The sequence below is a fragment of the Mus pahari genome, chromosome 1 (genome assembly GCF_900095145.1).
Source record: "Mus pahari chromosome 1, PAHARI_EIJ_v1.1, whole genome shotgun sequence".
Taxonomy (NCBI): Eukaryota; Metazoa; Chordata; class Mammalia; order Rodentia; family Muridae; genus Mus; species Mus pahari.
In genome coordinates, this window is record NC_034590.1 from 108,943,515 (window position 1) to 108,968,128 (window position 24,614).

Sequence of the window (24,614 nt, forward strand, 5' to 3'; positions counted from 1 at the left end):
TAACAAATGACTAATTCCACTCCAGGGAAGAGGTGCCAGCGCCGTGAGAGGATCCTCGAGAGGCCTCCCTGTAGCAGTGTATCGAACTCATCCTCCTAACAGCTGCATCGGAACCCACCCGAGCATCACCTGCTAGCCGGCCGGCCCCACACTTCGCTTCAGCCTCCGGACCTCCGGAAAGCCTCACATACCTCACTGTTGTGTCTGTCACGTGACATTGTAGACATATTGGGTTTAATCAAGCCACAGTCCTATTGCCAAAACTCTAACAGACAGCAGAGCGCCTGTATTTTAGACTTCACAGTTTTCCATTTCTAACGATTGTCTGTGGAGGAAGCTTCTCCATTTAGAGCCCCAGGTGTCCAGCGTCCCTCTCTGCCAGGAGGAGTGTGCCGGGCACTAGCCCAGGCAGCCAGGCTGCCACGTGTGCCCAAGCCCGAGGCCCGAGGTCTGACTCTACTGCCATGTTACGTGGCGTGAGAATCACACTGCAGCTGCTTTCCATTTTTATATATATAAATACATATAAGTATATACTTTTTAAAAATAATTTATAAATCTTACCAAAACTTATGCTGAATATACTTTCCAGTATGAGTGCACGAGTGTCCTGAGCAGGCAGAACCGCAGTCTAGATGAATTGCGAGTCCATCAGCAGTCGGCACCTGTTCCTGAGACAAGGCCTAGCAAGTGCCCAGGGCGAGGGGCCCTGTGGTATGCCTGTACTAGCAGCTTGTCACTCTTCTGCCTTTTTCTGTGTAATATTAAGAACTGAATGTGAAGTTTATAGCTAGCCTGGGTGTACCTTTTAAGAATTTTGTAAACCGTTTTGTCTGTCTTTTGTTACCGTTTTATGGTGCCAAGTAGCCTACATTAAAACCATAATCTTGTGGGAGAATTAGAAGTAGCCTCGTCCACTTCCCACAGATTGCTTCTAGCATGGGCTGTGTGTAAACCTGGCAGAAAAGCGACGGGTGATGCTGGGCACAGCCTGTTGCCTGGACTCGCACCCAGCACTGAGAACCACGGAAGGCGCCTGCAGAGCCTGCTGAGGAAACACAGCGTGCTTTTATTGATTTACTTCTGAACACTACAGTTCCTGGATGGGGCGGAGGCGCGAGTTAATGTCGGTTTCCCTAGAAATCACTCAAGGCCAGCCTGTGTCCTTGATGCCAGGGTCGGGTCTGTGACTGCCATGGTCGCTGCTTGCCAATGTGCCATGTCCGCAGCGGTTGTCCGTGGGTTCCAGCTGTGGGTCCTTCCCACGAAGGCCTCTGGAAGTGACTGCTCGGTTCCTAAGCAATAAAATTGATCATGGTGAAAACAGTTCCTGCTGCTTAGTCTCCATCCTTCCCTCTCCCTTGCCTTTGAAATGCTAAGTGCCAGGAGTGGCCTCCTTTGTGCCATTTGCTCCCGCCCATTCTGATTCTGGGAATTTCAGAGTTCCATTCTGCCACAGGGCACCAAGCCTCATGGACTTTTTTTATTACTGTAGTGGAAAAGGCTGGTCCCTCACTCTATTAGACAGAATTAAACAAAAGCTTTTCTTTGGCTTCGCCCAAAACCTTTATCAATATTTCTCTGCTCTGAACTTTGGCTGAAAAACCACACAGAAACAACACATTGCCCCATTTAAGAAGGGGGAAAAAAATCTTGCTTCCTTTTAAAGAAAGTCGGAGATTCAGAAGAAGCATTTGACTTTAGTGACGGAGCACAAAAGGCAAAACAGAGCATTGGGCTTTTCATGGTTCCAATGAAACATTTTTAATGCCTTACAGAGAGTAGTCTTGTCATGATTAGCTAATGTGGAAATTGCACACTTAACACCGACATTCACTGCATTAAGGTAGAGCTGTGGGATGGACTTGTATGGGGCGGAAGATGGGTTTTTGCTACAGGGAATTGTGGCCCTGAAAGGTCTGGGGTGGAGATAGCACCAGGCTGCCTGGGCATGAGCCACTGGTCTTACCTATGGACTTAGCTCTTTAGGTTGAAGAGACCCTGGCTGAGGGCCCTCCTGTCAGCCCTCTGAGAAGCCAGGGCTGCTGACAGGCTCAAGACTGTGAGGTGCCTGGGCAGGATTCACAGGATGTCTGCAGCCCTGCTTAAAACCACACTTTCTACCAATGAAAGTGGAAGACTGATAGCCAGGGGCCAGGGATGGTGCCGAGCCTCGGGTCTTATTACCCACTGCTGGAGTTTAGTAATTATATCCAAAATGTTTAGAATTCTGGCTAAACAGGATAATTATTACAAAATAACAGGGACAGAACGCTACCCATGGTAGGACAGTGCTGATTTGGCCTGAACCAGGACATGGGCGCATAGTAACAGGGCACACTCCCCCAGTTTGAGAAAAAGAAAATACATTAAAAAACAAAACAAAACAAAACAAAAAAAAAGTGTAGTGTGAGGTGCTAGCTGCTTTTAATGAACAAGCCTTGCAGAACTTTGGGTTTTCCTTCAAATGTGTTAAAAAGATCCGCACAGAAAACAGAAATCATACCTGTTTTGGGGTCTCTTCCACCGAGTTCCCTGCTGGCCCGGCTCCTCCAAGCACTGCGGGGCGGCGGTGTCCTTCCCTTCCCCGGCGGCTGAAGCTGCCTTCCCAGGGCCGGGGCATGCTCAGTCTCACAACCTCTGCGCTCCTGCAAGCTGCCACCACCGTGCGCTCTGGGATCATCACCAGGCGCTCAACCTCTGAACCAAACGCACACACGCGTTGGTCGTCATCAAGCACTGTCGCGCCCCCCTGCACCAGTGTCTGGCGCCCACAGAGAGAACAGGCTAGGTGGGGTCTGCAGGGTCCTGCCCGCCCGCTGGTGCCAGCTCCGTATGGAAGAAACACGATGTGCAGCCTTGGGAGCCACGGCTCCGACGAGGACGTGTTAAATAATTTATTGATTATACAAAGTGATCGGCCCAAACCCCGTACTCCGCGCCTCACGCCAAGGCCGCGCCAACGTCCGCTTTATAACTTATTCTGTAAAAATATATATACACACTGCGGCTGGGCGGCTGGCGTCGGGTTATGCCGCGAGTCCCGGTTCTCGGGTTCTCCGGCCTGGCCGCATCCTCACAAGGCGTCCCCCGCGCTGCCGCCACACGGGCTAACGAGCGCCAAGTTCGAGGGTTTGTGCTTTTTGAGAAGCCGCGTGATCTTCTCGTCATCGGAGTTGGGGTCCAGGGGCCGGTTGTACTCGTCATCGTCCTCCGCGTCTGAGCCACCCACCTTCAGCTTCTCAGCATCCGAGTCCTGCTTCTTTTTAGCCGACGCCATCTCTGCCGCGTGCCGCTTGCGCCACTTGGTCCGCCTATTCTGGAACCACACCTGGGGGGGGGGGAGGGATCATCAGACGGGCACCGAGGCTCCCCTCACCCGACCAGCACTCTGGACCCGCCTGACGCCAGCGCTTTCCGCGGTCCGGCCGTAGCGGAACCGCCGCTCGCCGGCCCTTCGCAGGACGCGGACTCCGGGCCCCGCGCCCCTCCTCAATACTGCTGGACCTCGGTCCATTTCGAGCTCACCTTCACCTGGCTCTCGGTCATGCCCAGAGAGTAGGCGAGCCGCGCGCGCTCTGGGCCTGCCAAGTACTTGGTCTGCTCGAAAGTCTTCTCCAGCGCGAAGATCTGCTGGCCTGAGAAAGTCGGCCGCGAGTGTTTCTTCTTGCCATCCTTATCCAGGACCCCGCCGGCTTGGGCTGCGAAGAAGAGCCAGTGAGCGCAGTCCGAGGCCCGCGCCCGGCCCCTCTCCTTACCGAATGAATCCCGCGCGGGCCACTTACCGGAGCCGGCCAGTCGCGGGTCCCTCCAGGGAGAGCCCTGCACCACACCAGGCCAGAAGATGGGCGGGCGCCCAGGCAGTTCCGCCAGAGGCTTGGGGTATCCCCGAGCCACCGCGGCTGCGGGCCCGAAGTAGACACCTGCAGACGAGGCGAGCCCGTTGAGACGGGGCAGACTTCCTAGGAGGCCGCCACCCGCTGCGCCCACTGGCCGTCCCAGGATGTCGCTGATGCCGTGCGGAGTGCCTAGAGGCAACTGCGCGCCAAGGCTGCCTAGGGCGGGTGTCTTGAAGCCCGCCGGGCCCTGCAGCGCGTAGGGGAATAGCGACGTCTTCATCTCAGCCATGTTGTGCAGCGCGGCTAAAGGCGCGCTGCTCAGCACAAACGCGCCCGGGCGGTTAGCGTCCATGGGCGCCGCCGCCTCCGACCCGGGCGCCCATCCGGGCCCCGCTTCCACCGCCCGCGCCCGCCGGCTCGGGAAGTTTGCGCGCGGCGCCGATGGGCGCCAGCTACGCTGGGACGGATGGACCGCGTTTCAGACGAACGCCGACGGCCCCTACGGGAAAGCGAGAGGACCGACGGCTGCTGCGCTGAATGGGCGGCGGTCCGAGAGAAGGCAGGGATACTAGGGGCGGCGGGAGCGGCGGTGGCGGCTCCGGGGCAGGTCGGAGCGGCGCCGCGCGGGATGGACGCACTGATAACCGCGGGGCCTGGGCGCGGCGCGCGCGCTGATTGGCTGAAGGTACTGGCGACCAGGCCATTGGCCAGCGTCCGGCCCGTCTGCGCGCGCCCCCGCCGGCCATGCACTCCATGAAGGGCCCATTAGCGAGGCAGGTGCCTCCGGGGCTGTAAATTTGCCCCCTGATTTATCTCCCTAGAGATGAAATAAATCCCGTTGGATGGGAGTTTAGTTAGGCAAAGGTTTTAATGGGAAAATCAGGAAAAAATACGAGAACATATTTTATCGACCGTAAGAATGTAGATTTCAAGATCCACTCCGAAAGCTCAAGCTCAGTATGCTTAGTTCAGGGAAGAGCCTGGGACGGCTGGACGCCACAGGTCAGGGGACTCCATCTTGGATCAGGGCCCAAGGCCTGTACTGGGGTTCCTTATCCTTTCCATCTCATGGTGGTGTGGGCTGTTGTGAACTTGTGGGTATAACTTTTCTGGGTGGATTTTGAACGAAAAAGGGTGGAGTCTAGGGATCAAATAGATTTGGCTCCCTCAGATCTGCCAAAATCTGCCAACTGAACTCACTGACTTCAGATGGCTCCAGGCAACATCAGGCAAGGCCGGTGACCTTACTACCACACACACAGTCCATGCTGTCCTCCCCTGTTCTGAACTCCTTGAAGTTGGGTTGGGATATCTGGGAGAGGCTAAGCTTTCCCCCTCGAATTTTGTGCTTATTAGGCATTCACCGAAGAGGTTACCCGTGTCCATACTTTGAGGCCCAGGACCAGAATTCGCCTGCTTATTGCTTTCTGGCAAGCTGGAGCTCAGGCCAGAATGCAGCGGTTGTGGAATTCAAGAACCGAGAGGAAAGGATCACCACACCCATTGGCTTCAGCTGGGTATGCGCTTGCAGTCTAGCGGACAGAGCACTGGCTATAGACCCGACCTGTAGACCCACTAGGTCTTAATTTCTTTTCTAGTACAGGGGTCTCTTACTCCATAGAATTGTTGGGCGGTTGCAGCCAGCTAGTGTGGCTGCGCACAGCAGGATCCGAGAAGGTAGCACGCTGGCGCTTATTTCTTTCCTCCTCTTGAGTAGTGCTTACTGTTAACCTCATAATACCTAGTACTGATTGTGATACAACCTGTGGAAATAGAATCTACTGTTTCCCCGTCCTGGCGATCTAAGCAGAGGCCCTGTGCAGTTTGTTAATAACGACTTTCCCCTTTTGCCCTGGCCTCCAAGGTTTCTGTCTTAAGGGCAAAAGTGATCTTTAAGGCTCCACATAGGGGCCTAATGTCCACTCCTGCTGGTCCTCTTAGAAGTTCAGTTTCGTTTTTTTAACAGTTAGTGTCGGGGTCTTTACGCCAGCCACGGGTCTCCATCAGGTCAAGGCTTGGAAAGCCACTTTATGGCGGGAACTGGAAATAAGTGCTGTGGTCCCGCTGACTTCTGCAGGACCTGAAATCTGAAAGACTTTGCACGTGTGATCCTTACCCATCCTCCCGTAGGCAGTGGCCCCTAGCGCCTAGAGGTTTCAGTGTACTGGCTTCCTAGTCTGAGTCTACACTCTCAGGATCGATTTGGGCGCGACCAGCGATCAGCAGCAACGGAGCTAGGATCAGTTCCCTCCAGCGCTGAGCACACCGCCCGCTGGAAAGTCTGGACTTCTGATGGTACCCTGGGATCTCTGGACTGCTTCCCTCGAGCCCTTAGACCAGCCCCTGGCCTCGCCTTCGCTCCACTTCGATTACGAGGATCTGAGCATTCGGAGTACAATCCCTGGTAGAGTACGGACTTTTCTGGGCTCGCGGGAGACCATGCTGGAGGCCAGGGGCTCCAGCTCTAGAGAAGAAGGACCCAGAGCTCTGAGCAGCATGGGGGTGGGGCGGGAAAATGCGAGGCGGACAGAGTGGGAAGTCCTGAAACCTCCCACCTCACGGTGCCAAGCCGACCCTGAACATCCGAATCAGCTAGGAAGAGCGCCGGTCCTCGGAATCAGTGTTCAGAGAGGCGAACTACGAGACAGGGTAGGTGTGCTCTGGCCTTTCGAAGGCTCACAGAGCCCCGGGCTGTGAGGCAGGAGTGCCGCAGTTCTGTGCTCAAACTCTGGATGTTGTCGCGGGCCTGTCCAGACTTCCTTAAATCTGAGCAATCGAAAGATCTTCCGTCGCTGTTCTTCTCCAGCGGCCCTGGATCTGTGTACACCTACGGGCTCACTCTGACTGCGAAACCCACAGAGTCGAGAGAGGGGTCGCGTTCTGTCTAGATACTCATTGCCCTGCTCTCCCTGGGATCAGAGACTCAGGGCGCGGTGAGACCAGTGTGCCGGATGAATGAAGGGGGAGTGCGGGCAGAAGGATGAAGTGAGTTGCGCTTTCTTCAGGCGTTCTGTCCTGCCTAGTGCGTCGGGGTCATTTCCTACCCCTAAAAAGGCTGGGCACTTAATCACCTTGCCCCAGCGCAGCCATCAAGAATAGAGAGGCTAAACTGCCACCTCCCCACTTGCAGGAGCTCCTCCTGCGTCCCCAGGCTCTGCCCTCTGGGTTGAGCCAAAGGTGATGCCCTCCTCGAGCGACCTTCCCCACCTCCAAGCTCCAACTAGTCAGAAGGGCACTAGATCCTCCAGCCCGCCTATGGAGATGCGATCCTGGTGGCTCCTCCCGTGTGACTGTGGAGAGGTTCGCCATCTCCTGGTCTTGAAGAAAATCTTTATTGAGGAGGACTGCTGGCCAACTTAGCTGGGGTCAGAAGACCATTTGTTCGCCATCCGGAACTTCACTTAGTCTGTGTATATTTATTGTGCACTATTGTGTGCCTAGTGGTGAGTGCCCTCAAGGTAGCTAACTAAGGCTTCCGGGTCTCCTATTCGCTATGGGAAGGGCGAATGGAAGGAACGTTGTTAGGGAGTAGCGCGCGGGAGGGGAGAATCGGCGTCCCACTTATAGTGAAAGGATGTCTCCCGGAAGCCGCCTTGTCAGAGGGTTCGTGGGAGGGGACAGGTTATCACAGTGACTTGCAACCTTGAGAGGCGCCCAGATACTATGGACACTAACTATGCCTTCACGCCGAGTGAGACCCGAATCCTCAAAGCTGTTGGCTAGCACTGCTCCAGCTGTTTAGCCACAGGTTCGTTTGTCTTGGAGGCCTATGAGTAGCTTTGTCCTTTGCACAGGTGTGAATGCTTCTCAAAATATCCGTGAGTGACTCAGTTCTAGACTTGGGGCGGGGATTGCTTTCACCGGCAGGCGGAGAAAGGGCAGAGGAAAACAATCACTGAGTCGGTACAGTTGTCAAACTCCCGGACAGCACTCATCTGGCTGCGGATAAAAGGGAAAAGATGGGGTACAAAGGCCCTGAGGTGAAGATCCTAAGCTGGCACCACGCCCTTCACAGTTTCTGGGACGTTTGAAGGGTGGGCTGGGTTGCTGAAAGCCAACAAATTGAGAAAATGGATGCTCCTTTCTCCAGCGCCCTCTAGTGTTCCCTAGTGTCGTACCCCCACCCGCAGCAGCAGAGGACTGCCTCAGGAGTACTGAGAGAAAGGGAACCTACTCAATTGCTGCCCTCTGCTTTGACTCCCTTTCCAGAAGAGGCCAGTGTAGGCCAGTCAAGGACCTATGCTGCCCACTCTAGGTCCCTTGTGGATACAGGACCCATGTTCTGAGTATTCTGTGAATGAAATGCTATTAAATAAACAAAACCTATGGCAGAGCAGTGAGTTCCAAAGGGCTCCAGGGGTTGGGTGCTAGCTTACACTTTAATCTCAGCAACCAGGAGGCAGAGGCAAGTGGATCATTGTGAGTTCAAGGCCAGCCTGGTCTATATAGCAAATACTAGGCTGGCCAGAGCTAGGGCTACAAACAAGGCACGGTCTCACAGCAAAAACCAAAACAGTATATGGAGGCTCTACTTGAGACCTTGGTCTTACCTACCAACCCAACCATTGTTAAAAGGGAAGTAAGGAGGAGAAGGAGGAGGAGGAGGAGGAGGAGGAGGAGGAGGAGGTGGTGGTGGCTCTGGGAAGAACAGGGAGGCAGTACTCCCCAGCAAGGGGTCCTGGTATTCAACTGAGCCAGGGAGGGAAGCACCAAGGGAGGCCCCTGGGACAGCTGCTATGGGAACAACAGGAAGCTGGAGGTGGGCTAGAGAGAGGGCCAGAGGCAGGATGGAAGTCAGATTCTTGTCAGGAAGCCACCTGGGCAGCAGGAAGGGCTGGGGTGACCCAGGTGTCAGGGGAGGGTGAGACCTCTGAGTTAGGCTGTGGAGGTCAGGGTTCCCTGTCCTTTCTCCAACCAGGCTGGCTTTGCGGAACTTGGCCAGGCAGCTTCTGCCCTGCGCTTGTGCTCGCTCCATCCACTTCAGTTACCCCAGTTCTCTTCCTCACGAGCCTTCTGCTTTGATGTAGGCAGCAGCTTCAGGGAAACATAATGAACTGAAGATTTTGTCATCCAGTTTCTTTCATGATTCGGCAAAACTGACTACCCCTTCTCCAGAGAAAGCAGCGCTACCAGAAGCCGCCAGGAGCCTGTCCTACAGCAACTGGGGCCTGGGGTACATTCTTCCAGCCACATGAGCTGTGAGAGCTGCTGGTCTCTATCACAAGCCTGTCTTCCTGTAGCTTTCTGGGTATGAAGGTCAATCCTGGCTGTCAGGAGCAGCCTTTCCAGAAGGGGGCAGGGGGCCGACCTTGGACTGGAATGTTCTTTATCATGTTTTCACTGAGACCCTGGGAGAGGACACTGACCTTGAACTTAAACATGCTGAAAAGCCTCTGGGGGCTGGCATAGGGAGTACAAGGCAGAAGAGTCTGCTCCCCAGAGGATTCATTCCCAGGTGCCTGCTTGCCGGTGCATGGGGGTGGCCTCAAAGACGGTAACCGATGTGCTCGGGAGTTAGCTTTGCCCTGCCAGAGATCTCAGGACTACCTCACTGAGATGCCTAGGATGCTAGAGTGGTGCCAGGCCATGGCCTGAACAAGGACCGAGGGACCAGATGGTCCAACAGGCACAGCGAATAGGAGTGTCCTCACAAGGATGTGTGGCACCTCTCTCCAGCACACAGCCTTTGTGTGCCTCCACATACCCAGGTGCCATCCAGGAACCAGGAGGTTCCTATCAGTGTGCAAAGAAGAGGCTGGCCAGGACTCTTCAGCTGTCTTCTGCTGACCCTGACCCAGCTGACGGTTAGGGCAGGTATGAGGATGCAGTGGCTTCGTAGGAGCCTGAGTTCTGGCCCAGAAGTCTCAAAAGGCTCCGCTTCAGCTCTGCTACGAGAAACTCAAGAGTGATGCTGGGCGTTCACCATCCACACTGTGTAGCTGACTCAGCACTGGGAACGCTAACCTTCAGGTCCCTGTGGCTGCTACAAAGGTGCCTAGACAAAGGTGTCACTCACTCCCAACGGATGCCCTTCTATAGGAGGGTGGGAATCTTTGGTGCTTCTTCCAACCCTCCTGGGATGCTTGCTGTTCGGACTTTGGCTCTCTTCAATTGATTCTTTGGTCCCAGACCAGTCCTGACACCACCAGGTACCAAGCTTCAAAGAGCTTGGATGAACCAATGGACTAACGACCCTGCTAAGGTAGCAGCTGAATGCTCAGGAATGCATGGTGAGATGACACAAAACAGCCCTGACCTCATCTTGTGGGCCAGCCCTCTCTCCTTGGGCTTTGGGTATCCAGTGCTGTGATTTGTTGAAAGTTCCTGGTTCTTCTCATTTGGAGAGTTCTGTATCTAACTCCTCCATAGTTGTATCCAGGCACACTCGGCAGCTGGGCTCCCCACCCTCTGCTATGTGTTGGAAGCCCAAGTGAGAAGCAAGGTGGGAGCCAGGGAGCAGAATCACCTAAGTCACAAGAGGGCCTACCCCAGAAGCAAGTGGATTTGCTGTGGGACTGCAAAGGCCAGGAGGTGGAGAGGGCTAAGGCTTTCTAGGAGACAGTCACATGCCACCCAAGGTGCACTCTTCTGGGGGGGGGGGGGCGGTGTCCAAGAATCTTGTCTCCTTCAGGGAAGGACAAAGAGAAGAGGCTGTAAATCACAGTGCAGAGCTAATTCCCCAGGGCCTCTCAGGCACAGATGTGCAATCGCGTGTAATGAGCTCTCTCTGGGGGCCTCCAGGGGGTCTGACCACGTGCCACATGAGCTAATTGACTGCTGAGCCTGGTAAAAGATTTGTGTTAAGGCTAATGCTCTGGCCATCACTGCTGTGATACAGGGATGGGGTTGGACCAGCTGGGGGAAATGGCAAAGTGTGTGTGTGTGTGTGTGTGTGTGTGTGTGTGTGTGTGTGTGTGTGTTATTCCAGAGGAGCTCTTGGCATACTTCACAGTCAGGAGCTGTGCCTTCTTGGAGGGCTTTCTGGTGGAGGGTGGAGGTGACTTTCTGCTGGTGAGAGGTTCCGTTGCTGCCAAAGTCAGTGAGGTAGGCAAACTCTAAGGGTCTTGAGGAGGTCTCTTCTGGGCATCCTTGTGCTAAGCCCTGGCCAGGGACTCCCTGCAGCTCCAGCTGTCCATGCCTGTGATGGGGAGGACCAATGGCAATCATTCTGATTGGTCTGAGTATTCTAGCTTGTAATTACTCTTTCCATCATCCCCAGGCTTTTGTCCACTTTCCTATCTGGCTAGGGGTGGGGGATGGGGGCCTTGCTGGGTGCTTCCTTGTGATGGGAGATGGGCACTAAGCAAAGGAGTGCGTTGGAGGCTGAGTACCATGTACCTTAGAATTACACCAAGAGGATAGTGTTCTGTGATGAAGGACGCTGGCGGGGGGTGGTGCCATTTGTTCTGAGTGTGGCAACATAACATTAAGGGTAGAAATTGACAAGGAAGTAAGCAAGAAACCCTGTGGTCACCAACTGTCACTGCCCTGCCCTTCCTTGGGTGCTCTGATCAACTGGTAAAGATGGTGGAGTGTCTTTCCTGGGACACTGTGAACGCATGACAATGACTAGAGCAGAGCACACCTTATCCTTAAGGAAGACACCCCAGCTAACCCAAAGTGGACACACTTGTTCATATTCAGAGGCTATCACCAATTGCCCACCATCACAGGACAGCTCCAAGTGTGAATAGGAAGTGCCCAGAAACGTACCAAATTGGGGAGAGCAGAACTGCATGTCTGATGAGCCATTTCTAAAACTATGCTCAATGCTCCCTTGATTGGGCTTATGCATTTCATTGTGAAATAAGGAGCATTTACTCTGATGAGGTCTCAAAGCCCCCCCCCCCCGAGAGCACCACACGCTTCAGGCAGGTATCCTGCAGGACTGGTGGGCTGACAGCCCTGAGCTGCCTCGGCTGCTCAGCACGGGGCTTTCTTGTTGGTAACATGCATCACTTCTATTAATAAGAAATAATAAGAGTCCTGCCAGGTCTTCAGAAATGAGTGCAAGACGTGACGGATCAGGCCCTGTCTGAGTGTTCCTGGAAGCGCTGCGTTTGTTTAAGCTCAAAGACTGATTTGAGTGAGGTGAGGTTCAGACAGAACCAATTGCTGGAGCCATAGATTTCTCGGTGTGTGTGTGTGTGTGTGTGTGTGTGTGTGTGTGTGTGTGTGTGTGTGTATAGATAAGGAAATGACACACACGAAATGAGGAACACACAGAATATTCCTGGCCTGTGAGTAAGAGCATAATCAGAAGGTGGAAGAGTGAGTTATGAGGGGAGGGATGAACTATACAGATTCAGGCTTAAGAAGCTGAGAGTGGAATGAGGTTAGCCTGGGGAAACCCTTTATACCTCTAACCCTAGCCTGTGACAGGTCAACTTCAAGGCATCCCTGGCATGCATCCATATAGCCCTGATGAACCTGACCAGGCTGCAGAGCTGCAGTTTCACCCTGCAGAGGTAACTTTGCTCGTGACATTATTTTGACCATAATCTTTTCAATTCATTGAGTCATGGGGAAGGGAATGAATACAGCTGTTCTCTGACAACTCTGTCTTTCCCCAATAGAGTTAACCAGGGACTTCACCCAGATTGTCACCTGTGGGGACATGTGGGGAGCACTCCTGATGCCTGGGTCTGTAGTGAGTTGGGATTTTGGGTGTGAGTGAGCTTCACTGGGTGGGCTTATACTCTTGAGTATTCACTCCAGGAGCACCATGGGACTCACCTCAGGAGCACCATGGGACCCACCCCAGGGGCACCATGGGACTCACCCCAGGGGCACCATGGGACTCACCCAGGAGCACCATGGGACTCACCTCAGGAGCACTATGGGACTCACCCCAGGGGTACCATGGGACTCACCCAGGAGCATCATAGTACCCACCCTAGGAGTCCCATATTTGGTGCTCACTCTGAGAGCCCTGTACTGTGTTGCTCTAGGAGAGCCCTGAGACCTTTCTCAAAGGCCCCTGAGCTACCAGCCAGCATTGCTTATAGCCAGTGGGGGTGGTGATGGCTTGGGAGAAGCTCTTCTGGGCCTATGAGCCTCAAATTGAGCAACTATATGTACATTCGACCAAACAGCAGCAGATATCCAAAGTTCTCCTCTGGATTTCAGGGAAAGGGAGCTGCCAGGAGGTGGTGAGGCATGGAAGATGGTACTGAAATGAGCAGTCTGGGTAGAAAGGATCCATCAGGACAGGTTTGAGCCAGCCATGCTTGGCCCCTTAACTTGAGCCCCACTGAAACCGCTAATTGCAAATCAAAGCTAGGTCCAGAGGCCACTAACCAAGTAGATTACTTTATAGACATCACAGCAGTCAGTGGGCAGAGTCAAGAGGCTATGTGTTGGGGAATGTTGGGACACTGGGCCCTTCCAGAGCTGCTGCCCTAGGGGAAGCTTTGAGGCTGTTTTGCTGTTCACAGTGCCCAGGTCTGATGGCCACTAGCTGGTGTCAGCTGACTCTGTCTATACTTTTTGGTTAGGTGGTGAGGCTTCTGCACTCAGCAACCACTGACCTTGGAGGAAAGTGATAGCCAGGCCCTGAGCAGAGCTCCCGGAAGGAGGCAGTCTGATCTAGGGGACCCTGATGTACTGGCCCAGTGGCTGGCAGCACCTCTTGTTACATTGCTTCTCTGGTCAGGCCTGTCCAAACTTCCCACAGGCTTTGAGCCTATCAGCATCAGCATCCCTTGCTGAGATCCAGGTTTCACAGCACAGCCTCAGCCTGACCCACCACAGTAGTGAGGCCAGAAGCCATTCCAAATGTAGCCTCCAGGTGGCAGTGAAAAGCTAGCCCGACAATATCTCTTCACACAGGAAATGCACTAAAGAGTAAGAAACTGAGCTTCCTTAAGTTAGGAAGCTTTGACTCTTTTTTAGGAAGCCAGGCACTAGGGCAGCACTTTTCCTCCCTGGACTGCTCAGTAGTCATTGACACTGTCTGGTGCCTGGCTTTCTAAAAAAGGTGCTATGTACACAGATGTCAGTGTGGTCCTGAAACTTCATGTATGAGAAAGACCACAGGACACTGGTCGGCTTGCTGGATAAGAGATTTCCCCTCAGGAGGAGAGGCAGACGACCCTGCTCTAGTACTGTTCCTACCCTTAGCTGCATTTGTGTTAGTAAGAGTTAAGCTACACCCACCGCCACTTCATCCCCCTCCACAGTAACCCCAGAGCAGGCCGGTCACCACCCTACTTTAATGCTTCGTTGAGTAGCATGCTGTCGATCCCCATAGCTCAGAGAGACAAACTTCTGCATCAGAGACCATTTTTTTCTTTTGTAGGCTGTGCAAGCAGAAAACAAACAAAACAATAACAAAACCTGTAGATGTTGGTAAAGTCTTGGCGTACTTAGGGTAAACCCACAAATGAAATCTAATACAACTGGGAAATGGAGAGGAATGTTCCCAGTGTCTAAGATGAAAACAAATGCTCAAATTACATACAAGATAACAACAGGGTCTAGTAACCAGATCTAAAAGCAAATTAAAAGGCCACAATGATTAAAACCCAAACTGTGGGATCAGCATGGTAGTATAATTGTGGGATCAAATAATTGCAATTGTTGCACGCAAGAGGTAGAGGCAGAAGGACTGAGGATTTCAAGCTAGCTTGAGCTACATAGCAGAACCTCTATCAAGAAATTATGTAGCACAGTGATAGGACACTTTATCATGTGCAAATTTGATTTGATCTCTGGGATGACAAAACCAAACCACACCCACTTGAAACAAAGGGAAACAAAAAGCCAAGCAGAAGGATGGGTCTAGCCCTGGGTCAAATGCTAACAAAAGGGCTCTGGGGGAGGGGTGTTAGCAGCAAGAGGGACAGGCAGACAGTTTGGTCTGCAGTGCTGTAAACACTGTCCTGAAGTGTGAGACAGGTCTGTGTCTTTACATATCAACACTAACTTCTCCATGGGCCATCTTACAGATATGCCCAGTGTTGTAGTTTGAACTAATGAGAAGTCCCCATAGTCTTGGGCATTTGAACACCTAGTCCCCATTGCTGCTGTTTGAAAAGTTCAGGAGGTGTGGCCTTACTGGAGGAAGTAGATCTGTCACTGGGAGGGGGATTTGAGGTTTCAAAGCTTTGTGACATTCCCTGTGTATCTATCATCTTTGCTTTCTGCTTGTGGTTCAAGATGTGAGCTCTCAGCTTCTGCCTCATGATTGCTGCCTGCTTCCATGCTTCCTCACTATGACAGCTTCTCATTCCGCTGGGACCATACGCCAAATGAATCCTTCTTTACGAGTTGTCCTGATCATGGTGTTCTAGCACGGCTTTAATAAAGCAGTAACCAATACACTCTACCTACACACTCCTATGTTCCCCAGCGCTGGCCTTGACCCCTGCTTTCTACTACCCCTTTTATTCATTAAAGACCTTTCCTTTGGGTGGTCTCCCTGGCCAAACTGGGATAGGTTCCTGACACTGCCCATGATGATCAATCTCTCGCTTCCTCTCTGTGTCTGGCACGATTCTTCCCTGTGCTCTGTAGGAGATAGAAACAATTCCTGACGCTGGGTGGTTTCTGCTTTAGGGGGCCGATTATGGTTGTCAACAGAGTGCTTCTGATTTGGAGGCAAATTTGTGGGGTCTTCGAGCCAAAGGTTGAACACTGAAAGCCAGCACACAGACCTACTGCTGCCTCTCCAGTTCAGACTCCTTCCAACGCTCAAGTTTCCCCACGGTCTCTTAGTGCAAACACAGAGTTGACACAGACTGAATGCACACCACGGGGTCTTTCATTCCTGTATTGCCCATCTGGAACATTTTCTAAACTTTCAGTAAAGACCTTATGTGCTCATGAGGTTTTTTTTTGTTTTTTTTGTTTTTTTTGGTTTTTCGAGACAGGGTTTTTCTGTATAGCCCTGGCTGTCCTGGAACTCACTTGGTAGACCAGGCTGGCCTTGAACTCAGAAATCCGCCTGCCTCTGCCTCCCTAGTGCTGGGATTAAAGGTGTGCGCCACCACGCCCGGCTGCTCATGAGTTTTTAATTTCTTGGTTTTTGTTGTTGTTGTTGTTTGTTTCTTTGTTTTCAAGACAGGGTTTCTCTGAATAGGCCTGGCTGTCCTGGAAGTCTGAAGACCAGGCTGGCTGGCCTTGAACCCAGAGATCCACCTGCCTCTGTCTCCTACATGCTGGGATTAAAGGCATGTGGTATGCTACTACCACCTGGCTATGCTTGTTAGGTTTTCCTTTTGTTGTTGTTGTTGTTGTTGTTGCTGTTATTGTTATTGTTGTTGTTGCTGCTGCTGTTGCTGTTGCTGCTGCTGCTGTTGTTGTTATTGTTGCTGCTGCTGTTGTTATTGTTGCTGCTACTGTTGTTATTGTTGCTGCTGCTGCTGCTGTTGCCGTTGTTGTTATTGTTGCTGTTTTTACTGTTGTTATTGTTACTGTTGTTGTTGTTGATTTGATTTGTTGTCACTTTGGCATAAGCTAAGGAAGACAGAACCTCTATTGAGAAATGACTCCATCAGATTGGCCACTGGGCGTGTCTATAGAACATTTTCTTTTTTCTTTTTTTTAAACAATTGTTTAATTAGATATTTGCTTCATTTACATTTCAAATGCTACCCCAAAAGTCCCCTATACCCTCCCCCCCCCTGCCCTGCTCCCCTACCCACTCACTCCTGCTTCCTGGCCCTGGCATTCCCCTGTACTGGGGCATGTAATCTTTGCAAGACCAAGGGGCCTCTCCTCCCAATGATGGCTGACTAAGCCATCTTCTGCTACATATGCAGCTAGAGACATGAGCTCAGGGGGTACTGGTTAGTTCATATTGTTGTTCCTCCTATAGGGTTACAGACCCCTTCAGCTCCTTGGGTACTTTCTCTAGCTCTTCCATTGGTGGCCCTGTGTTCCATCCAATAGATGACTGTGAGCATCACTTCTATATTTGCCAGGCACTGGCATAGCCTCACAAGAGACTATATCAGGGTCCTGTCAGCAAAATCTTGCTGGCATATGCAATAGTGTCTGCTTTTGGTGGCTGATTATGGTATGGATCCCTGGGTGGGTCAGTCTCTGGATAGTCCTTCCTTCCGTCTCAGCTCCAAACTTTGCCTCGAACATTTTCTTGACTAATGACTGATGTAGGTGGGCCCAGCCTACTGTGGGTGGTACCAGCATGTATAGGAAAGCAGGCTGAGCAAGCCACAAGGAGCAAGCCAGCAAACAGTCTTCCCTCATGGCCTCTGCTTCGTTTCTACCTTCAGATTCCCTCCCTGAACTCCTGCCCTGATTCCTCTCAGGGATGGAGTGTGGCTTGAGAGATGTAAGATGAAGTAAACTTGTTTCTTCCTCAAGTTGCTTTTGGTCATGACGTTTATAGCAGCAACAGAAAGCAAACCAGTATACTTTTCAAAGCCGAACGCTTGGAGAGTCAGTCTTGCCCTCCACCTTGGCCACCCCAACAGAAAACAGGCTCCCAGGGTCCACTGGGGTCCCGTTGTGTGAATCTAGTGACTATTCCCTGTGTTGTGGGAGGTACCTTGCTGTCCAGCCTCAGCCCTTCTTGGTGATACAGGGTATTGTGGGACAGGATCTCCTTGACTCATTCAGAAGCCAAGAATCACCAGGCCTGGGGACAAAAAAGGGGGAAGGACCCTAGTTGACCCCTGAAGGCAAAAGGCCTAGATGTGAAGTAGGGGGCGCTCTGGGGTTCCTGGTGGCTTCCGTCAGGACTCCTCCGGACTTGAGGACATTTCTTCCTGTCTGCTGTCATGCTCAGCATCTCTCCTGGTTTTCCACTCTAGGGAGGGTGGGGAGGCAGGGAGTTGAACAACTGCTAGAACCGAACACCAGAACAATGGAGCAGAGACCTGGACTTCTCTGGCTTGGGCCTTCTCCATAGCCCAGCTAACTCTGACATATCCCATCCACTTCTCTCTGTTCTCATCTGGGTAGAATCCTTGGCTGAAGATACATAGCCCGTTCTCAAGTGACTTTGGAACCAGACAAACACAGAAAGGAAGGCAAAGCCTTGCCTTTGGACCTGGGCTGTCTTCAGGGTTCTAGTTAGTGATGCAATGACGTAGAGTACTATCCTCCTACCAGCCTTAGTGAAATGCTCAGGGTGAAGCCTCAGGTAACCAGGTTCCTCACTGCGACTCCATCATCCCCCACATGTAAGTTCTCTCTCATTGCACGAAGTAGCTACCAAGCTCCAGCCATTAGGTTCCATTTCAGCCTGTAGAAAGGGGCACACTTCTGCAGGGAACTTGGTAGAATGGCCACCGTTGTTGTCAGACATATTAGGAAGTGTGGATATGCATTCTCTAAGCATGAGGGGCCCTGCTACTGAGGAGTCTTCTGCATCCCATTGTTTCTACAATCCTCAGAGCAAGATTGTAGCCCAGGGACCCTGAGCCCCTCTGCTCTGTCCCTGCCACAGCAAGCACACTGAGGACCCAGCTTCCCAGAAATGCTAGAAAGATAGCGGAAGAGGAACATTCAGGTGCTAGGGTTAAGCTGTCTCTCCGCACACTGCCCATTGGTTAAGATTTAGGGCCTGGGATCTCCAAGCTCACCAAAATGGGCAGGACATTCAGGGATTGAGCTGCGCAGGAAACGTCTTAAACTGAAGCTCTTAAAAAAAAAAAAAAAAAAAAAGCCCACATAAACCCACCTGCCCTGTGCAACCTTCTGCTGGGTCAGACTTGCCGGCAGCTGCAACAGGCTTCATCTGGGGCTCCAGCTGTAGAACCCAGGCATGGTTGGTCATCCCTGGCCTCTGCCTAGCTGCCCAGATCACCAGTCTTTCCATCCCCCTCACCAGACCTGGTTCATAGCAAAGACAGTGGGGGTGGGACACCAGGCAGAGGGCGACAGCTTCCTCCATGTCATGGCAACACTATGTCTCACCTCTTGTCACAAAGATTAAAATCTATAATAAGGACATTTAAGAACTCCCTGTAATTTGGTCATCAGCTCTATCTCGGCCATTAGCCGATGGCATCGGGATATTAATCTAGTCGTACCTCGGGCCCCTGTGATTTGTGATAAAAATGTCAGATGATTAGACTACACCGGCCACAGCACTGTGGTGATTGAATAGCAAGGCAGGGAGCATCACTTGATTGCCCTGACCGAGGAAGGCAGGCTCTGTGTGGCAGTAAACCTCCACGGGACCTTGGGAGGGACCTGAGAAGCAAGGGGTAGCTGTCCATCCCAGAGAGTGAATGAGTGAGGCTGTCCTTTGGATGTCCCATGGCCCTGGGCTCCCTCAGATTCCTACTGTGGAGGCTATCAGGCCCTGGGCTTGTACAGGTGGAAGAAAGCCAGAAAACCTGGGGGTAGCATGCAGTGGAGAGGCTGCCAACCTTGACCACAGAGAAGGGTGTCTCTAAGGTCACAGAAGAGGGTAACCTTGGGCCTGCTTTTCTCTGCCCCACTGGGGTCGGCTCCCTGTGTCTGTGGCCCCATGGACCCTGTTATCACGCTTGCAGCAGCCACCCGCAGGCACCTTCCCGCTCTGCCCTTCCCAGGGACTGGGCAGCCTTCATTGTAAGGGGTGAAGACGTCCTGAAATTGATTTCTCTGTTGGAAATGGGATAATTAAACCGGTTGTTTCTCTCTTCATCATCGTCATAATAAAACGAGAGTACAGAGGGGTTATGTGTGGCATAGAGTAATATTGTGCTGCCTTAATATGAAGGAGCGTTAATTGAATACAAATGGCCTTTCTGGGTGTTGCTGAGTTATATTTCAGAGATATGGGATAATGATGCTATTTAATCATTTTTACAAGATATAAAATTACTGGCTGCTCTAGGGAGATCATTAAGGAAAACAATTGTTCACAGCAATTGAAAATAGGGTTTTAATTATTTAATACAGAAATTAAACTATTACAGGACCAGTGCTGGAAGAGGCAACTTAATAGAAATTTATATACAAGCTTCTGTGAACATTTTAGTTTTATTAACCTGCCTAATTCCTTAATCTAGACCAGCTGGAGGCTACCTTAGCTGCGGCCATAACTTCACTGCTGGGATTGTCTGGGCAGGAGGAGGCAAGCTACTGGGAAGATGGGCAGTCTGACCAACAGGGAAATCGGAGAATTTGGCTTTGGAATTCCAGGGACCACTGAGAGAACCCCCAAAATTCTGGCAGTGGCTGTGTGTTACATGCAATGGCCCCGGGAGAACCAGATCTAGGCAGAAGAGGCTGTGTGGCAGACGGTAGCTTGAGGCTGGAGAGGCAATGAGAACAGGGGGCCAGGGACACCATCTGCGTGCTACCCTAAGCAGAGTAACCTCCTGGGAATGTTGTTCTGGAGAGCTTCATGAGAAATGCTGAGAAGTGATGATGCAGTATGTGGACCCCAGCTTTGGTGAGTCCCCTCCAGAAACTGGGTGTGACCCGAGTGAATAAGGGCAGAACAGGGACTGATGGCCAAAGGCCTTGCTCCAGAGCTCCTTAAAACACCTCAGGGGAAGGTTTCCAGCTTTTCCTTTCAAACTTTCTTGGGTGGAGGCAGAAGACAAGGAGTATAAGCAAGGACACCAGGCACAAGGGAGGTGGCTGCTGAGATGGGAGACTGAGTGTCAGGAATCCAGGCTGTGTCTATCTGTGCTTCTGCCCGGGGCTCCAGCACAGCTGACTGTAGTCTCCACAATCCCTCATGTGCCCCTGCCCCTGCCACTGCCCCTGCCCCTGCTGTAGGTGGTCCACCAGACAGCTCCAGGCTCGGTGTCTAGAGAGCCCTAGGTACTGGAATCTAGTCCTTAGGAGGTAAGGGCTGCAGAATCAACAGAGGAGCTTTGCCAGGGACCTCTGGCCTATTCCCAGCTTTGGCTGCCACCAATTGGAAGGAAAGGATGTTTTAAATGGGATTTTTGTTTAAAATTATCAGATGCAATGTATTTCACCTCCTGATGTGACGAGTTTGGGAAAACGAGATGATGATGGGAGGAACACACCCACCAAGCCCTGGTGCAGCTTTGTTAAGGACTTTTTTTATGTTCCAATTTTAAAAATAAACAGTTAACAAAAAAATCTTTATTTTAAAAATTGGAAAAATTCACCACTTGAAGAGAATAGACTTTATCTTTAAGAAGCTAACTGACCAGCTATGGTGGGGCTGGCCGGCCTGATATAGACACTTACAGAGCATCGCTGGTAGGTCATGGGCTGTGTGACAACATGCTTTGCCATTTTCAAGGGCCTAGATGGCATCAGACCTTTGGTCCCTCTTCTCTGGACCTTAGACAGGTAAGTCCTGGCTCCTGTTACCCTGGGCATTTCCCAGAGAAGGTGAGGCTGTTAAATGACACGCTCAAGGTCAAGGTGAAGACCGCCCAATGTGACTCCACCTCCACCTTACCCACCTGTGCAGGGTCACCTGACATTAGGGAAGTCCAGGCTTGATATGACAGCAGCCATCACCCTTGTGCCTGATGCCCCTGCCTCCCCTCGTATCTGTCGCCTCCAGGCGAGGCATCTTCAGAGGCAGGGCTAGGTGCTTTACCCAGAGGCCATCCGCCACTGGAATTACATCCTGTCTCCCATTATGACCAATAAATCCCAGGCAATCTTTTTTCTCCTCATAGTTTTTAGGGTTACATAAATTTCACCTATGCAATTTTTTCATGCTTGAATATATTACAGAATGCCACTTCTGCCGCTGGAGCTAATTGATAATGTGATTTGTTATGTTGCCGGGACATAATTCAGAAAGTTATTTTAACGCCTTTGATACATGGAATAGCACTCACTGTTTAATATTTCTCACATGAGCAGACACGGTGTGAGGTGAAGGATGTGATGTTGCAGATGAAATATTTCCAGAAGCTTTTATTCTTGTTGTTTGGGTGAGTGCCAACATCGTTGTAGAAGAAAGCTCATATTTCCAGCACCGCTCCGATTTGAGTGTATCCCTTGGTTATTAGTTAGTTTTGTGTATTTTTTAAATTCTGGAATAAGTATGCGTATATGTTTTTAAAGGGAAACAAACAAACACAACATCGGCGCGTCACACACGAGTCTCCGAACGCCATCAAGGATGTTTATTTGACAGACTTCTGTTTCAGGTTAAGTTTAGATTCTCTGAAGTCAGAAAAATAGTGTGCAGCCCACCCCACCCCAACCCCCCATGCTTGCACTGTTGGTGGGTTCAGGCAAAAAGAAAATTCCCACAATTCAAGAGCTTGTAGCAAATTACACCATTCTGTCTGTCAAGATGTGCGGTATCACATCGTCCCACCATGGTGGATCGTGCTACCAGCCTGCCGGGCTTGGGCCACCATCTCAGGCACCAGATCCAGTGTCCTGAAATCTCAGGGCTGTGCTCATAGGACCCTTGCTCTGCCAGCTGAAGCACAGGGCTATGGCCCAGAAGGGGTGACAGGGCATAAAAAAGAGCCAACCTCCAGCAGAAACCCCTCCTGTTCTCCACATTCCCTTCAGTCCTTCCTCCTCNTCCTCCTCCTCCTCCTCCTCCTCCTCCTCCCCAAGTGGTGACATTTTGCAGGGTGGTGAGAGACAGTGACATGCATGGGTCCCCAGCGTTGGTGAGGCTGTCATGCTTCTGCCTGTGCATAGCTCTGCTCTCCCATGTACACGGGTGTCACTGCCAGAGTCAAGATGCAGAATGGGGCTGTCACAAGGGTCCTTGCTGCTGTTCCCAGCCCTACCCCCATGCCCTGGCAATACTTGTTTTTCTACTTTGCCATTTGAATGTTTCGTAAGGAATCGTAACTTTTGACAGTAGCTTCTATTTCTAAGCAGGGACCCTCCAGGTCCATCTAGGTGGCTTTATTGATGGCTTGGGTTTTTTTTTTGGGGGGGGGGGTTGTTTGTTTTAACACAAAAATGAATGCTATAGTTCAGCTCTGGAGTATTCTTCAAAGCCCTTAAGTCAAAAGCTTGGTCCCCAGTGTCACTGTGGGTTCTTTAAGTCTTTGGGTGTGGGAACTTGAAATGGTTTGTGGGACCCCAGACTCACTCCTGTAGGCAGCTCTCCTTGCCATAGACCTTGGCATGCTGCACTGCCTCTTCCCAGACTCACAGCAAGACGGTGAGCCAGAATCAGCCTACATTATTTATTTATTTATTCATTTTTATCATGGTGAAGGGACACTGATCCACACTGTGGTGTTCCATGGAATGTAGCCTTCTGCTCACTGAGGGACATTTGTGCTGTGTCTGGTGTTTGGCCACCATGAACAAGGCTAAATGCTCATACATGTGATCTAAATGTGTACACATGAGGTGGGAGTGGGGGACGTAAAGCTCCACTTCCTTGGGATGAAGAAGTATCCAAGACTGCACTCCGGGCTGAGGGACCCCAGATGCAGGTTTTGTTTTATATAAGCGTCTTCTGGCATGGCAGCAGTGTTACACAACACTGTCGTTATCATTTTCCTTCAGCTATTATAGTCAGTATTTGTACTTTAGGCCACTTTAGTGGCCTGATCCGGGAAGTCTTGGCATCAGTCCCTCAGTGCCCACAGGCAGGGAAAGGTGAGTGCTCAGTAGCCGTACTGGGGTTGGTGTGTCACCTTGACACAGGCTGGAGTGATCGCAGAGAAAGGAGCTTCCCTTGAGGAAATGCTCCATGAGGTTCATCTGTAAGGCATTTTCTCAATTAGTGATCAAGGGTGGGAGGGCCTAGTCCATTGTGGGTGGTGCCATCTCTGGGCTGGTAGTCTTGGGTTCTATAAGAGAGCAGGCTGAGCAAGCCAGTGGAAGCAAGCCAGTAAAGAACAACCCTCCATGGCCTCTGCATCAGCTCCTGCTTCCTGACTTGCTTGAGTTCCAGTCCTGACTTCCTTTGGTGATGAACAGCAATGTGGAAAGTGTAAGCTGAATAAACCCTTTCCTCCCCAATTTGCTTCTTGGTCATGATATTTGTGCAGGAATAGAAACCCTGACTAAGACAGTAGCACATGGGGACACTGAGCAGGTTTAGGACTCTGAAGATGCACTCAGCTGTCAAGAATGCCTCTTTCAGACCCTGTCATTCCCTTGGGTGACATTTTCCCCAGGGCTATCCATCTGACTCTGGTTCTGTGGAGACAGCTCTGGGCCCCACAAGGCTTAGGACAAGAAATAGCTGTCACACACTGGTGGCTCTGCACCTCTTGCTTTCACAGGTCTAGTTCAGAACACAGGAAAAATCCCACTACTGAGATGATCTGAGCGTTCCCCAAGAGCTATATCCAAAGTCAGTGTCTGTTGTGAGGTGTGAGAAAGTAGGTGTTTGGGGCCCAGCTTAGAAAGTGACTGAGACTTATCAAGGTCTTGCTGTGTAGACCTTTGGCTGGATCCTCGTGGCTTTGTAAGGGGAAGGATACTCCCTGCCTGTAGCATCTTGGGACACAGAATTCTATCAGCAAGAAGGCCATTGCCAGACACAATCCCCCGGGCTACCAGAACCATGAGGTGAAATAGTCCTCTGGTCTTTCTGTAGTGTTGTGTCACTAGCAGAGAGCATGGGAAATAGCCTCACCCTGACTCCCTAGCAGCGGTAGCAGGCAGTCAGGGAAGTTAGTGGAGCACAGTAGGACTCCAAGCTCCTGCCTGGTGGACTGTTCTTTGCTCTCCCACTTTCCTGGCCAGGGAGCCATAATGGGCAAAGAGGATGTACACCTGGATTTTGTAGTCCATCGCTTAGAGTGGCATCCAGGGCCTTGGGGGTCACCCTTGACTCATATCACCCTTGACCCATATCAGGAAAAGCCTGTTTGTAACTGCAGATGGATCACATAGGAGATGGGTCTTTTTTTTTTTTTCCCCAAGAGTCCTGAC

The 24,614-nt window shown here is 51.5% G+C and overlaps 2 protein-coding genes across 2 annotated transcripts in view; one reads left to right on the plus strand and one right to left on the minus strand.

The window, feature by feature from the left end:
- Inpp5a (inositol polyphosphate-5-phosphatase A) overlaps positions 1–1,326 on the plus strand; it is a 186,385-nt gene extending 185,059 nt beyond the window's left edge. The window contains exon 16 of the mRNA XM_021196094.2: positions 26–1,326. The gene's annotated coding sequence lies outside the window, so the exon portion shown is untranslated. The remainder of the gene's footprint in view (positions 1–25) is intronic.
- Positions 1,327–2,882: 1,556 nt separating this feature from the next.
- Positions 2,883–4,449, minus strand: Nkx6-2 (NK6 homeobox 2). The gene is made up of 3 exons (XM_021196102.1): positions 3,786–4,449; positions 3,529–3,701; positions 2,883–3,331 (listed from the first exon to the last, which is right to left on the minus strand). Exons 1-3 carry the CDS (start codon positions 4,189–4,191, stop codon positions 3,077–3,079), a joined length of 834 nt encoding a protein of 277 aa, XP_021051761.1. The 5' UTR covers positions 4,192–4,449; the 3' UTR covers positions 2,883–3,076.
- Positions 4,450–24,614: the final 20,165 nt, after the last annotated feature.

What these genes read in the sequence shown, in the direction of transcription:
- Nkx6-2 (XM_021196102.1), bottom strand. Translation starts at nt 4,191, where the DNA reads ATGGACGCTAACCGCCCGGGCGCGTTTGTGCTGAGCAGCGCGCCTTTA. An exon ending in CCCGCGACTGGCCGGCTCCG is followed by an intron (nt 3,702 to 3,785) that starts GTAAGTGGCCCG and finishes TCTTCTTCGCAG; the next exon opens with CCCAAGCCGGCGGGGTCCTG. An exon ending in TGACCGAGAGCCAGGTGAAG is followed by an intron (nt 3,332 to 3,528) that starts GTGAGCTCGAAA and finishes CCCCCCCCCCAG; the next exon opens with GTGTGGTTCCAGAATAGGCG.